The sequence below is a fragment of the Hippocampus comes genome, unplaced genomic scaffold (assembly GCF_001891065.2).
Source record: "Hippocampus comes isolate QL1 unplaced genomic scaffold, H_comes_QL1_v1.1 scaffold14, whole genome shotgun sequence".
Taxonomy (NCBI): Eukaryota; Metazoa; Chordata; class Actinopteri; order Syngnathiformes; family Syngnathidae; genus Hippocampus; species Hippocampus comes.
This window is the reverse complement of record NW_017805839.1, coordinates 1,011,405-1,027,594: the sequence shown is the minus strand read 5'-3', so window position 1 is coordinate 1,027,594 and position 16,190 is coordinate 1,011,405. Positions and strand designations below refer to the sequence as shown.

At 41.1% G+C, this 16,190-nt stretch overlaps 1 protein-coding gene across 2 annotated transcripts; it reads left to right on the top strand.

Annotated features, from left to right (window-relative positions):
* The first annotated feature begins 10,856 nt into the window (after positions 1-10,856).
* On the top strand, positions 10,857-16,181 carry ttll9 (tubulin tyrosine ligase-like family, member 9). 2 transcript variants are annotated; one of them, XM_019888046.1, is made up of 13 exons: positions 10,860-11,085; positions 12,084-12,176; positions 12,281-12,383; positions 12,467-12,652; positions 12,790-12,858; positions 12,945-13,038; positions 13,121-13,161; positions 13,920-14,007; positions 14,137-14,195; positions 14,294-14,490; positions 14,883-14,996; positions 15,501-15,625; positions 15,748-16,181. In XM_019888046.1, coding segments are annotated over exons 1-13 (1,242 nt in total). In that variant the 5' UTR covers positions 10,860-11,083; the 3' UTR covers positions 15,819-16,181. The 2 variants fall into 2 exon arrangements, with proteins under 2 accessions (XP_019743606.1, XP_019743605.1); XM_019888047.1 differs by lacking the exon at positions 15,748-16,181 and having other exon boundaries at positions 10,857-11,085; positions 15,466-15,554.
* The last annotated feature ends 9 nt before the right edge of the window (positions 16,182-16,190 follow it).

Below are 16,190 nucleotides of genomic sequence, written 5' to 3'. Positions count from 1 at the left end.
TTACAGCTCGTCAGCTTCGGTGGGAACTATTCGGACACTTTTGACGTTGCTCAAATGCTCAGTGCCTTGAACTGTTTTTGTTTTTTTTTTTTTTTTTTGTAGACTGGACTGTTGCTAGTTAGCTAGCCAATAATTAGCCTACCTCAGCCAAGGGGTGCCGAGCAGCCAGCGCAAGCTGCTACATCCATAATCGATGGCGCAACCGTCTTCGGCCGCCCATGCCTTCGTGATGCCATCTGCTGTCATTGTGTGACGCTCTGTAAGTCTCTCCCGGGGATGTATGGGTGTGGACCGTCTTTCCTGGAATCACAGTTTTTCATCTCCGTGCCTCAAGCCTGTGGCTAGGGGTTAGCTCCGGGCTAACATCCTCCATGACTGTGACGATGCTGACCTACTCCATTTCGCAGCTGCTGCAGAACTTCAACAGCTTCTCCACTCCGGTCTGTATTAAAACCATTCTACAACTTGCGAGAACGAAACTGTATCGCTCCCAATTTTCTGGTCCATTTAGGTGCCCTATTCTTTTCTTTTGGCCACTCAAAACAACTGCTTGAATGTGAACAGTGCATCGCCACAGACCACCGAGGCATTTCGCCGAATAACTCGACAACATGGGACAATAAATAATGCAGCTTTAAGTATTACCGAAAAGTTGGTTGGCCAAGTTTCCTTCACTGGTGACCTTTAAACATCAACCTTTTCAGAGGGAAAGTTGACAGACATTCACTCACACTTCTAAACCACTGCTGTCCTGCCTCCAAAAAACTGCTGACCCACCATCTATCACTATCCATCTTCTTTGCTCCGAGAGGATATCATGAAATAAATTTAGCCATCCACTTGAGCCCTGGAACCTTCCTCCCCCCAGCCTTGCTGAAAGCCAATATTTCTGCCATTTTTCCACTCTTAGCCAGACAAATCACATCTGTGTTAAAAATGGTCGTCATCAGGTCACTTATGAAAAAAATCTCCAATCTTCCCTTCCTATTTAAAGTTGTGGGAAAAACAGTAGCAGCATAAGATTGGGATCTGTCAAATACAATAACCTCTTTGAAAAGTTTCAGTCTGCTTTATTGTGCATGTCTGTCTTCCATTAAAAACTGGCCTTGGTCAAACCAGATTGACGAGTCATAGTTGGAAATGATAGATATTCTGACTCACGGCTGCCCTCCGAGTTCGTGCCCAAATTATTTCAAAGGCAAAGATTTGTTCTGCCAGAGTTCTCTGGCACCTTTACTCAACTGGGAAGCAGAAAGAAATAAAATAAAAATAACTTCTATTTTGTTTCTTTCTGTTCAACCGACCTGTGAGGGGCACTGCCGAAAGTTGATCTTGTGCTAACGTGTCGCATGATGCACGCTTGGTGCTATTCAGACAGAGATTAAGATGGATGCACCCAAATCAATAATTGGGAAGAATTTGAGCATTTATACCCCCTTTCCACTCAAACTCAGTAAATCTACTCAGAAGTCAGTCAGGGGTGACGATCGTAAAATTTAAACCTGTTCAGAATCAGCGGTGTCATTTACTAACACAAGCTCTTGAAACGTGACGATCACTTACATTACCATCTAGTGGTGCCAGAAGAGTACAGCACTCTTCAGAAGGTTCAGAGCAAGTCTTCACAAATTCAACATGGCTGAGAAGGCAAGGAAACTTTCTGCTGGCCACCTGAGAGGCGAACAGTGCCAGACAATAAAATCATATTTCATTGCTATTTTTTTGTTGAGGTATGCATAAAAGCACTGTAAGTTTTTCCTGACAAGCACATATGAGAAAAATGAGCAAAAGTGGTGATTCTGTATGCTGCCAAACATGATGTACGCGTACCTGTATATCGGTCTTGATTTCGTTTCATTTTAAGCAAACTGTGGTGCAGCAAAAAATGCTGTGCGTGTTTGCGTGTGACAGTTTAACAGTTGAATACATGAATATACGTACTGTATACATAAATAAATTACATGGATTTGTCCATCCATCCATACACTTTCTAATCCACTGATCCAAACCAGGGTCGCGGGCGTGCTGGAGCCTATCCCAGCCGTCTTTGGGCAGTAGGCGGGGTACACCCTGAACTGGTTGCCAGCCAATCGCAGGTTAGACATAGACAAACAACCATTCACGCTCACAATAACACCTAGGGACAGTTTACAATGTTCCATGAACCTGCCATGCATGTTTTTGGAATGTGAGAGGAAACTGGAGTACCCGGAGAAAACCCACGCAGGCACAGAGGGAACATGCAAAGTCCACACAGATTTGAACCCGAGACCACTACTATGAGGCGGACGTGCTAACCAGTCGCCAACCGTGCTGCCAAACGGTGTTTTTTTTTTTATCCCACATGATATTAGTTCCAGAATGCTTTTCTATGCAAAGAGCATGAGATTTACTCTTTCTTTCTGATAGAGATGATCATAAATATTTTTTTTCAATGCCGCAAAATAATAGTTGTATGTATGCAGTTATGACCGAATCAGTGACCACAATTCATTTGTAAGTTGAACTTTGTCAAGTTTCAAATCTTTACCTGAACAACAAAAACATAAATGTTAAGGTATTATTCCTCCCGCCAACCCAACCAAAATGAACCAAAGATTCTTCCCATCACTGTCACAACACTTTCAAATATACCAACCACGTCTCAGTCAAACCTGAAATGAAAAGAGCCCCTGTCCCTTAAAAAAAAAAAAAAAAAATCTAGAAAGCATCTGCACATGTGATAAAGCAGCGATGTTCGATTGTACTGGTCTGAAATCTGTTTGTTTTAGTCAGGATGAAGCTAACTTGTGTTTTCCAACGACATTGAAATTCCCTACGAAGAGTCAAACTTCAACTTTTTATTCCCATGAATTCCAGCAGAATCCCATGGAATGATTCCAACTCATATGCAACCCAATGTCTGTGGTGTTGGTGATTACATGTGAACCACACATTCTGAGAACAGTAAAATACATTTTCCCCATCATGTGGTATCGCTTATTTTAAAAAGCCGTTAAGTTTGATATGTGCACTACATTACTCAGGTGGTTGTACTCATGACATGGACCCATCCAAAGAATTATCTCATCTGTTTGTCTGACAAGAAAATGACCTTTGGACCCCACCTATAATTGTGATTATCTTGTCAAAATATAAAATAAAAAAATCTAGCAACGCAAGACGTGAGAGCTGTCTTTCTTCTCTTTCGCAGTACATACGGAGCATTGACTTATCTTTTCCTTTCACCGAAATTTGACCTGAGCTATTTTGGCCAAATGCATGCCAGACATTCCTGTGGAAGCCACCATGCCCTTGTCACGGTCATTTTCAAGAGAACACACTATAATGAAAGGATCACACAGGAGTTTAGATAAAGTACAAAATGAAGGTCATTACCTGCTGACTTTAGTTTACGCAGGAAGTCAGCCACACAGTGAGGGAAACAAAGGCAGACAAAACAGGGGCTAGTAAAAGATGACCTGGGGGAAATAGACAAAGAAAAAACACCATCCTGAATGTTCCACTTCAGTAACAAGCAGAACACAGGAAGATGTTTAATCGAGTGAAAAGTCTGTGTGAAAAATATTGGGACACTAATTGCGGATGAGCGGTGCACTGCAGCCTCGGGGCAGGGTTTGATGGTCTTGAGCTTCTTTGCTTGAGCACCAGGGTGTTGTAGTCTGGAAAAGTCTAGACAATAGAAGGGCAAACTGGCCATTGAGCAGGTAGAGAAGATTGAAAAAAAAAATGTGTAAAACCAGTTAAAAAAAAAATCCCCCTCAATGCAGCAGTTAGCTAGGATGGAACCTTGAAAGTCTTCTCTTGATGGATGGATGGCTAGCTAGCTAGATGATAGCTAGCTAGATAGATAGATAGACACAATGTATATATCGTTTGTTCCAGGGGCAACTGTCAACATTGTAAAACTTTCTTTCACTAGACAGTCATTGTTTCAAGTTTTCTGTTTGGAAAAAAAACCTATTCCCCCTTCCCCCCAATTTAAAACAGCAATGCAGATGACAGAAATTGAGCGAGAGGAGAAACTTATGCTCTTGAGTGAACTCAACAAGGTAAGACAGATACCGTCATGGATGACTCACTATGTCTCATGATTTACCCACAAGATCACTCACTCATGAGTAAACCAGTGCCTCCGGTGTGTGCCATCATTCGTGTTCCTAACGCAGAGACCGGCCCTGTGGGTATGCACACTCTAAATCAAACTAAAAGTGAGGGGGATCTCTCATGAGCGTGTCATCACTACACAACATTTACAGAGTGAAACCGCGTGCCAAAATATTGAGTCAACTAGTGAAATCTCTTCGCTGAATGTCGTGTTCATTATTTTTGTTGAACCCCCTTTGTTTGAGGGGGCTCCCCTATACATCAAGTGGCAAATGTTCACTTAAGTAAAGCAGTATGACTAATAGACTGTTTCACTCGGGCAAGTTTTGAAGCAGTAAAAACAGATGATGTGCTTGAAATGTCAGCTCTGAGCAAGAGTTGGTTGTTGGCATTTTCATTTAAATACTCAACATATTTCATATGCATGAATGGCAAATTTGTTGTGTTGCTTCGCCCATATCGCTCATAGAGAGCAGCAGGTCAACACATTACAGTGGAAGTTAGCCTTGGCTAGACACATGCCTCACGTGTTTTATGGGAAAACATTTTTATTGCGCAAATCCGGAGGATCTACAGAAATACCCCTGTCGTGATGTTGAGCTTCTGAGGCAGGGAGCACAGAAAACAATAAACAGCCGATATAAGCCAGTTGAAATGAACAGGGTGAAGAGTGAGTCCCACGCACATTGCATGCTGGGAAGGAAATTGTGAAGTATTTGTATTTGACCTGCAGCCACGTACTGTATGTCACACTACCTCTACCAATTACAGTAGCAACCTTCACAAGTGGGGTGGCGTGACTCGACCCAAAGTTTCATGGCTTGATCCCTTGAGCAAGATACTGAGCTCCCACCCAGGGGCACCATTAGGGTGGGAGGAGGTGAGTGATAATCCTTTTCAGAGCTCATGACTGACAGGCGAAAACAGTTTTTTTCAATTTGTTGCTTTTACATGGAGGGGTTTGAAAACTTTTTTTCTTCACGGGGCCCCAAATGCCTGAAATTGCTCCAGGTGCTGACACATCAGTGTCAATGAGCTGTCAATGAGCTATCCCAGCCGACTTTGAGCGGTAAAGCGGGGTACATCCTGAACACAAACTACATATCTGACATGAATACAAAATACTGTATACACTTGAAACTTCGGTCTTTTATCTCTTTAAAAAAAAAAAAGTTCATGTATGATATCCAAGAAATGTCTAAAAGTGTAAAAAGTGTGATATCAAGCCCCGGTCCACTACTGTTAGTGGAAAAAAAAAAGAATGAAGATCTTGGGTTAGTAAGCAGGAATTTAACCTCGAAGCTACGAGAACTCTGGTGACATGTTTGAAAGAGACAAACTAATAAATTATGTTGAAACGAGACAAATGCGGTGAGTGAAAATTTGAAGGCTAATGCGTTCCAGGTTCTGGGAGCAGCATCTGCAGAATTGAGTGCCAAGCCAAAGTGACCTTTGTTTGGCCCCTGAAATCATCATTAGGAAATTGACAAAAATGAACTGATATAATAATATGAAAGTAAATAAATAAGGGGAGAACGAAAGAATAATTCTAATCAACAAAGAGCAAAAAACTGAAGTTGAACATCTGCTCTGTAACATGTCACACCTCAACTTGACAGTGGGATTTGTGCTACTGTGGTGATTGGAGGACCTGGCATATAACCAACAACAATTATGTGGCGATAACGTCAGAGGATATAAGACATTTTGAAGCCACTTTGAATTCTTTTGTGTACTTAAACCTTATCGTGTCAATAAGATTAGTTTTGTACAATGCACAAGAACGTTTAATCACACAATCAATAAGATTAGTGTGCAAATAATACCATTTGTATCAGCAGTTGTCAAAGCTGACAGATGACTTCATCAGAGGTGCAGAACCTTCAAAAAAAAACTCGACAGATGTTAAGAAGGTAATAAGAAAGTAGCGCAGCGTGTGCACTCATGATTTTCCCATTTTTTTGCTTGAGCAGACTGTAACATGTTCAAAAATTTCAATAGCATTCGAGAGTCCTCGGCTAGGTTCAGTACGTTCTTAACTACTGTGGCCACTTTGGAAAGTAGTCAAACCAAACATCGACCTGATTTCAAGGCCTTAAATCATGGTAAACATTGGCCTGTTGTGTTTATTTATTGTAGAGCTTGATTGTTGAATTCCTGGTGGGTGGCTAACAAACACACACACACACACACACACACACACACACACACACACACACACACACACACACACGCACACAAAAAAAAAGGAGTAAAATTTTTTCAGAAGACATTTGCCCATTTATTTAGCTTTTCACAGGAATCTGACTGCAGAAATAAGCTCTTCTTACACTATTGACAATGAGACGTTTAAAACAAATATCGGTGTTCTTCGCTAGCATCGAGAGATTGTTTCCATATGGCGCACACGGGAAAAGCCAAGCATCCCAATCCAGCGAGGTCATATCAGTCACATGAAAGGAACATACTGTATTATTTTTGAGGAGAATGTAATTGCATGCACTTATCAAACCGTGCTGCTGTCATCACGAGACGATGGAATCAGTAAAATGGGGTAGCGGTAATTTTGTGAAGCCGATGATACACCGGGTGTGTGTTTTTATTGTGTCTCAGTGGGAAATAAACTTTTTTTTTTTTCATGAATCAATCAGTGACTTTTGTTGATCAAATTGAAAAAGGACTCCCCACAAAAACAGAGCCTAGATCCAATTTTTTGTCAAGAAATAGAACCTACTGTCAGGCAGATCTCAGACTTTTGTGAAGACAAAAGCAATCACTTTCCCAAGGCATGTCTTGTCATCTTAAACCGCGCTTCAAAATAAATCTTTTTAAAACATCTGTTCTTATCATGACGGAAAAAGAAAGGGTATTCATCAGAAGAGGCAAAAAGATTCTATCAAGGGATGTGTTCAGTGTTATTCAGCGCTTTTAACCCTGGAGAACTCAAGAACCGTTTTCTTCTTTGGAAAATGATGAATTTTACATTAAATGCCTGCTGTATGTTCACTGAACACCAAAATATATGTTTTTTTCAAATATTTAATGCTTTAATCCTAACCCAGCCGCTGGGGGGCAGTGCCCTCCCCTGGGGGTGCACTGTTCCCCAGTGCCGGTCCCAAGCCCGGAGAAATGGGGAGGGTTGCGTCAGGAATGGCATCCGGTGTAAAACTTTTGCCAAGACGACCATGCGAGTTGGTAGGACGGTTTACAGGGGCGGATGGAAATTACTGACTCGCTGTGGCGACCCCTGAATAGGGACGTGCCGAAAGGAGAAGAAGATTTAATGCTTTAATCCTAATTTAAGGATTAAGGCCAAATTTGACCCTTTGGGATTTAAGTGTAGCATTTGAGTAGCAGAATTTGTAGGGGTCAAATTTGACCCCGTGGGTTCTCCAGGGTCAAAATATGTAGAGTAAATTGTACTGTGGGTGGCCCGGTGATCCAGTGGTTAGCGCCCCGACATCACAGTGCAGAGGTACCGGGTTCAATTCCAGCTCCAGCTTCCCTGTGTGGAGTTTACATGTTCTCCCGGGCCTGCGTGGGTTTTCTCCGGGTACTCCGGTTTCCTCCCACGTTCCAAAAAACATGCATGGCAGGCTGATTGAACACTCAAAATTGTCCCTAGGTGTGAGTGTGAGCGCGGATGGTTGATCGTTTCTGTGTGCCCTGCGATTGGCTGGCAACCGGTTCAGTGTGTCCCCCGCCTACTGCCTGAAGACAGCTGGGATAGGCTCCAGCACCCCCCGTGACCCTAGTGAGAATAAAGCGGTTCGGAAAATGAATGAATTTTAAGACAAGGACGCGGAATTAAAGATTCATGTAATAGGACCATTAAAGACTATTTTTTTTTCATAATTCGCAATATGATTAAGCACAGAACAAATCGTATAAGAAACCACAGGAGACTTACAAAGCAGTGGGGATGTTTTTGGTTTGTTTTATTTTTACGACACAAACTTGTGTAGTGTCAAGCTCTGACAGATTCAGACACGAATCCTGCACATACTGAACTTGAACACTCTCTGGCTAGAATGCGCAGGTTTGCAAACCCCCTCTCATAAATTCAAGGACATCATCTCTTTCAACACAAGGAGTCATCGAGCAGCCCAAGTGGGGTTGACAGAAGGGTTTGAGCACTGTCGCCAAAGAGGCTTGCACTTCATCATGCTGGATGATCTCCCTCTCTTCCTGCAAAAACATGCTTGAGCGCTGTTCTTGAACTGCAGCAAAGCACGGTAATATCTTAGCAATTTGGTATCTACTGTCAAGGTTAGACAAGATGTGAGCAAAATACGACGATTTTGTGTCATTGTGTATTTCAGTCACTCGAGTCCCTTTCTTGAAATAATCGTGATGCTCCTCAGATGTATGGGTTATTGCCTGCACCAGCGTTGCCAACGCTCACATTGGACTCACAAAATAACATGCGTTGCAATTATCCACACTTTGATGGAGGCAAGGCCTTTGGAACTTCATCGTCTGAGCCCTTGGAATTTCCAGTTAAACACCAGCAAGACAGAGAAAATGGAAGAAAATGTGATCTGGCCTTCGTCTCACCTTTGCAGCTGTAATATGGAGAGAATTCCAAAAAGGATTTGGAGTGTATGTGGGATTTATTTTTGTTTTGTATTTTTTATTCATCCACGAGAACAAGAATCCGAAAGATTTGTGAGGTAAGAGGTTACTGAGGTTGGATCCAAGCAAAGGCCTGGCTCACAGTTGGTCTCTGTTTTGTGCTAAAGAGACAAACATATTTGGAAGACGCTCTGTATAAAACAGTACAGTTCGTTGCAATTGTGGCTCAGGGAGACCTAATTTATTTCTGGTTACAACTTCCTTGGAATATGCTAAAAACACCAGCAAAGCTTTAGAATGCCTCACTGAAATCATGTCAAAAGACAATAATGTCCAGAGATTGGCCAACTACACCGCATAGATGGTTTTGAAGCCATGCACGAACAATTTTCAGCCACATCTGTGGTGGCCTGTCAAATCGGTTCGCCACTTGATCCACAATTGGCAGAAAAGAGTACGTGCAATGTTTGGCAACATATGCTGCACTTTTGTCTCCAATTACGCCACCCTCAACCCGAGTCTATCCAGAGCTCTCGAGGGGCTTTGAGCCCTTTCCAATAAATTACAAGTCCACTCAGGGTTCAGTAACCTTTTCACCAATTTATTAAATAAGTGGTTTGGTCAGTGGTCTGAAATTATTCGCAGTCTTCTAGTTTCACGTGTAGCAGGTTTTTTTTCTGTTCTTACTGTTATGTCTGTGTAGAGCAGCGGTCCCCAAACTTTTTCCTGTGAGGGCCCTTTGCGCTGAAAGAAACAAAAACAAAAACATCGTTTGTCCACTTTGGGTTAAATACCCCGCATTCTATTTTTCTCTTACCGAACCTTTTCGCCATGATCCCGTTCTCTGAGAGAGGGGCCGGTTTCGGATTTTTTTTTTCTGGCGTTGCCAGATAACGGCACAGAAAGATGCACCAAATGTCACCTTATTGTATCTGTGTTTATGAAATAGTTACTAATTAATAGTTAATCATGAAAACGGTTCAGAACTAAGGAACATTTTATTGCAAAAGCCCAACTTTATGATCAAAGACAAATCCACATCGATGAAAAATAAATCAAAATACTCTGTGGTATTTTCAGGGGGCCGGACCAAATGCGGAGGCGGGCCGGATCCGGCCCGCGGGCCGTAGTTTGGGGACAGCTGGTGTAGAGCATCAACTGTGCCATTGAGCAATTCTCTGCCTTATCAAATAGCAGAACATGTGCGCCTCCTCCATGATCCAGAGCCAATGGGACCCTTGGAGGACCTCCTGGTTCGGGAAGGCTCACCTGGTCTGTTTCCTTCCACGATCAAGTGCCTGACCTTGACATCGTCTTTGGACCAGAAGTTGATCACGACCTTTAGTGTAGGGTCTACATTTCACATGCTCAAATGTCATTCATGTTAAAACATGGTACTATCATCAGTCATTTAGGTCAACACTGAATCATTCAGAAATCCTCAGGAAACTTCTAGTCTTAAACTTAAACTTCTAAGTTGGCGGCACTGAGATAATTTTGCATGCCCTATTTTTCAGTATTTTATTTCTCAGTTTCAAATTTCGTATACATTTCATTCCACATCATGATTGTGTCCATCTTGGTGTTGATTCTTCACACACACACACAAAAAAAATTACATTTTATATCATTAAGTTTGAAGCCTGAAATGTGGCAAAAGGTCAAATAGTTCTAGGGGGCAGAATACTTTCAAAAGCATCTGAATATTCGTAAGCTGCAGCTTTCATGACACACGCAAATACATTAGGTCTTTTGATAACAGTGATGACACTGAATAATAATGTCATCATATAGGGACACATAGGTTTTAGAATAGGCAGCATTTACTGGTATTTTATTTCAAAGTTCAGGCCAATCATGCAGAGTTTAATTAAATACTGTATTTCTCTAGTGATGTTATTTGAAACTATACAGGCACATTTTAATTAAACTAGCTTTGATTGAATTGGATGGCCTAATGTTGAGGCTGACGATTATAGATTGATGTTATTCACATATCTATGACAATATTAAATAAAGCCTATTCAGTGATAGTTGTGGTAGTTAGTAGTAGTAGTACTAGTAGTAGTACCATATGGTTATGGTCTCACGGACATTTTTAGCGAAATAGAAGGTAGAGTTGACAGGCTGAAACTCAGGCACTTCGGTGGTTCCAGGCTGCCTGTCCTTGTCACGTGACGCTTTCCAGCGTCACTCGCCTTTGACGTCATAGAGCGCCGGTTACTCTTTCAAGCGCTCTTTGCAAACGAGGTCTTATTTCTTGTAGGTCGTAATAGTTACAACGTGATTTAAGCGCTGCCGTCTTCTGGTAAAATTTAGATTAAGTGACACCCTTCTTCACAACAGCGTTTTCACAAGTGTAGAGTTGAGAAACGGCGACACCCCCCCCCCCAACATAGTAATGTACGCTATTGTTACGTGCCTACTGTTTTGTTGCTTGCTAGTTCACCACCGGTCACTTGTTTCGAGCGTTCGGGTAATGCAGGACTGCAATGTTGCGTGCAAGGTGGTTAGTGCATCTGACTCACAGTTCTAAAGTTTGTAGTTAGAACCCTAATGCACGCTCTTAATGCTTGCATGTGGTTTCTCCGGGTTTTCCCATACTGTATTGCCAAAACATGCGCCTAGGCATGTTATGTTCCTTGAAGAGTCTTAAAATCTTCTGTCTCTAAGTCTGAATCGTTGTCCGTTATATGTGCCTTGCCCTACGTTTGTCTGGCGAGCAGTACTCGATGAAAATAAACCAGTGTCAAATATGTGCAAATGAGATTAATCGATCGTGGTTGCTTTAAAACACCGAGCCTAAATTGGGGCCAAAGATAGCATGGGCGTTAGAGTTATTAGTGAATGAAATGCATTGCGTTGCGTAGGGCGTTTTGTTTGGCTCCCCAAAGGATAACTAACAATGATTATATTTTATAATCAGCTTTTATTGAGCATATTTGACAATAAAAGCTGACTTGACTTGATAACATGCAAAAAGCCACTTTATTTTTGCTCCCCAAAAGATAACTAACAATTATTGTATTTTATGATCAGCTTTTATTGAGCATATTTGACAATAAAAGCTGACTTGACCTGATAGCATGCCAAAAGCCACTTTACTTGAGCAAGTCTGAGCATCTCAGGTGTAAACACACAAATCATCTTACACTTTTACACTGACAAGCGCTGCCAAACGAACTTTGCCAGATGCAGAAATGACCATTTATCAACATTGAAAAAATCCCCATTAAAATGATCAAAATAGTCATTTTGTCTCCAATCAGTATAGCAATGACATACAGTATTTTCTTTACGACAATCCAGTGTACCATCATTACAAATACCATCATCAGGATGTTTTTTTTAAGTCAAATATAGGCATTTGACAGATAAACCATGTGAAATTGTTATCTCAGGGAGGGAAGATATGTCGTGCGCTACAAATGCAGTCAGCCTGGTCCCATACAAGATGTCTTGAGACAAAGGCCAGGCTGGATTGAAGTCAAAGAGTGAGTAGTTTACATGGTCATCATCATAATTCAGCTTCTGTGCACATTTATCGTTGTTGGAGCTTGTGATTTGTTTTTATTTTATTTAATTTTTTTAATTAAAGTGATTCTGAGTGGGACTTCCATTGGTGTGGCGTGGGCTGGCTCAAGGAGAATTTGTACATGGAGGAACATGTAAGAGTCAACCATTTTCGGAACCATTACGAGGTAAGGAATCTCATGTATATTGTCAGTTTTTCTGACTTCATCGTTTTCGGTAATGCGCTCCAGTTACATGCTTTTTCACACAGCTGACACGCAAGGACTTCATGCTGAAAAATTTGAAAAGATTCAAAAAGAATCTTGAAAGGGATACCAGCTGCATGGAGGGCTCCAAATGTGATTTCTTCCCCTGTACCTTTGCGCTGCCAAATGAATATCATCTCTTTGTGGAGGAGTTCAAAAGAAACCCAGGCAGCACCTGGATCATGAAGCCAGTAAGCTCAAATTAATCACAAATACAAAATTATATGGCTTCACAACATATAAATGATGACGCTGCTGTATCTGGCATGTTACCCTGAATGAAGTCACCAAGTAATAAGACACTACATTGAGTGCAGTATTTTCACAGGCAGCAAAATCTCAAGGGGCAGGCATCTTCCTTTTTAAAAAACTAAAAGACATCATGGAATGGAGGAAGGTGCGTGATTTTGAATGAGAACAAATGGACAGATAAACAAGTACAAAACACAGAAATGTCATTTCATTGAAAACATTGCGTTCCAGCATGATGGCACCCGCTCGGAGGAGCAGAAAGATGCCACTCAAGTGGAAAGCTACGTGGCACAACGCTACATTGAAAACCCCTACCTACTTGGCGGTAATTCACCGACTCAAAAATCGTATTTTACATGGAAAAAAATAATTCAATAAGTATTTACTGGTTCATTTCCTCTTCACAGGGAGGAAGTTTGACCTCCGGGTGTATGTGATGGTTACATCAGTATGTAAATACAATTGTGAAGCCAACATTTAGATTGTATTTCAAATTAAAATGTTTTACACAGATAATATCGAAACTATTCATACCCTGGCAGCCAAATTTTGAATCAGAATTGGCTGGAAATTGCACAAGAAAGTGGCAACAAAAAAAACAATAAGTTGGAGAAGAGAGAAAAAAACTAGTCTTTTTTTTCATTCTGAGAATTATTCTGATGCCGTTTTGTTTTTCATTTTGAGGAAATCTCGTTCTCAAGGAGGGGTTTCACACTCATTGTTTTTCATAGCCCACATTGTTATGGTTTCCCTCAGACGGCCGTTTTAACTGTGAAACCCCCAAAATTTTAATCTCGCCTCATTATCATTGGATATGCACCAAAAAAATAATGGATTACGAGTTTTGAAATCATAAGTCAAGGATAATATTGACCCTTTTCACAACTATTGAAAAGGGTCAAAAAAAAAAATTGCAATCTGAATGTTGTTTACTACATATCGTTGCAGTCCTGTGAATAACATGTCCGTCCATTTTTGTCATTTAAAAAAAAAGTTTTACATCAATGGGTCGTCGACGTTTGAGACATCCCCTTAATGACAAAAAAAAAAATTTTATGACAAAAAATGGACGTGTTTTTCACAAGACTGTGACTGTTCTTGCTAAAAAAAATGCCCAATCAACAAATGAAAATCTCATGAATAATAATTTTGGTGCCTGTACAATATGTACACTGTTCCTAATACTGTATGTAATATTGTTGTCAGTATTTTCCCTTGAAGGCGTGGCTATATCGAGAAGGATTTGCTCGCCTCTCAAGCACACGCTTCTCCCTTAGTAGTATTGATGACAAGTGTATCCTTTCAGAGCATTTTGGGCAATGTGGATTTTAGTTTTACGCTATACTGCGCATTTTTTTTTTCATTGACATGTTGAACATAAAACCTCGAAGTTCCTACGTTTTCCTTATCGCCTCCTATACAGATGTGCATCTCACGAATGTAGCGGTTCAAAAAACAGCCCCGGACTATGATCCGGAAAAAGTGAGGAGTTTCACATTCGTGTCACCGTTACCTGCGGCAGCCTCTGACTTTGTGCCAGCTTTGTTCTCCTAAAAGTGTGTACCTGCCTTTTTACATAGGGATGTAAATGGAAGATACAGAAGCTCCGTCGGTATCTGACTGCAAAGCACGGAAGACAGGCAGTGGAAACTTTATTCAAAGAGATGGATAACATCTTCATCAGCAGCCTCCAAAGTGTGCAGAAGATCATTATCAATGACAAACACTGCTTTGAGCTCTATGGCTATGACATTATGTTGGATGAGAACCTCAAACCGTGTGAGTTTAAATCGAAAGTGAGTTTGTTTTTGTGCAACGCGTGCGATCGTGCATTTGTTTGGTGTTCGCACGTAGGCACGCGATTTTAATATGCATACAGATACACATGCGCAAACACGCGCAAGCGCAGAGATTAGAACGCGCGCAAACATGCTGAGGTGTTGTGCATTCAACCTGCCAGGTGGGAATATTAAAACAAGTCATAAAACCTTTGGCTGAAGGGAGGTACCGTATGACTGTCTGGTAGAAACAGTTTACTTATATAGCAAGACATGCATGGGCAATGTTCCTGCTATATTAAAGGCAATGCTTTTGGAAATATAAAAAGCATTCTTTGCATTTCTACCTAAGGTCCCAAATTGAAAAACGGAACTCATGTCTAATTTGTAGGTGGTTAATTGAAGTCAACGCTTCTCCGTCACTCGCACCTAGTAGCCAGGAGGATTACGACATGAAGTACAGCCTGCTGGAAGACACTGTGAATATTGTGGACATGGAGGGAAGGTAAATCAACGTCTCTTGATGGCTTTTATTGAAATGTAATATGTAAAAAGTATATGGGCAAAAGTCTCTGCACGTACCTCTCAAAGGGGTTGGCTTAAACTTGAGAATGTCTTTTGTCTTACCGTGACATTTCGGTTAATACTTTGTCAACTGTGTGGGAACTTACGGGAAGTCTCTCTCCAATGACATTGGCACCACCAAATAGTTTTGGATCAACTACAACAGGTTGTTGTTGTCAGTCACGCTCTAACGTCAAACATCAGAAACCAAATTTCCACTGCCATAAAATCTTGGGACACACGCAGTCGCCTAAAGGGAGTGGAATCATTTTCAGCTGAAATGTTTGGGTTTTTTTTTTTTTTTTGCAACGTACGATTCCAGGATAACCAATAACGTACGTTGCAATACCTTTGTCCATACAGCGAATGATATGTTATTAATCTGAATGAATGAATGTATTTCTTATGAGCACGACGCAGCGGTAACCTTGCTGTTCTTCCTCAGGTTGACAGGAAAGGAGAAGAGGGTGGGTGGGTTTGATCTCGTGTGGAATGATGGGCCTGTCTACAGTGAGGACGTCGACCCAGAAATATTTGGCTGTTCGTGTTTAAAAGCCAACACATACTTGGGTAAGGGAGTGGCTTATTTGGAGTCAACAAGCTTCTGTTACAAAGTTCAATAAAACATGTACATAATGTGACACGGAGCAGAATGAGAAGATAATTATTTGGCATACCTTTTTTTTTTTCAGGATGTGCAAATGACCGAGAACACCAGCTAAATTCGCTTCTGAAAACATTTCCTGGCCCGAAGAGGATATAAAATTGCCAGTTTGCTGTTGCACCACGAAATAACTTGCTTCATCGCCTCAGTTTGTAGCATGAGTCTCAAGAGTTGGCATTGAGTCTTTCCTTTTCCTAACTGAACCGCAACGATAGGAGATTACTTCTGTTTTCATTTATTATCGGTAGCATATTCTTTCAACAAACAACTGTATTGTCACGTATCAGTTCTCATTCGGTCATTCTTTCCAAATTACAGTGCTAGCTTCTTGTTGGGTGATCATTTCTTTAGCATTCTGATGTCAGATGTCTTCCAAGACAACACTTATTTTTGTACCTTTGCATGAGCAATATTTCAATTTGGCACATAATTCATTGTATTAAAAATGGGCTGTTTATTTCATGAATGCTT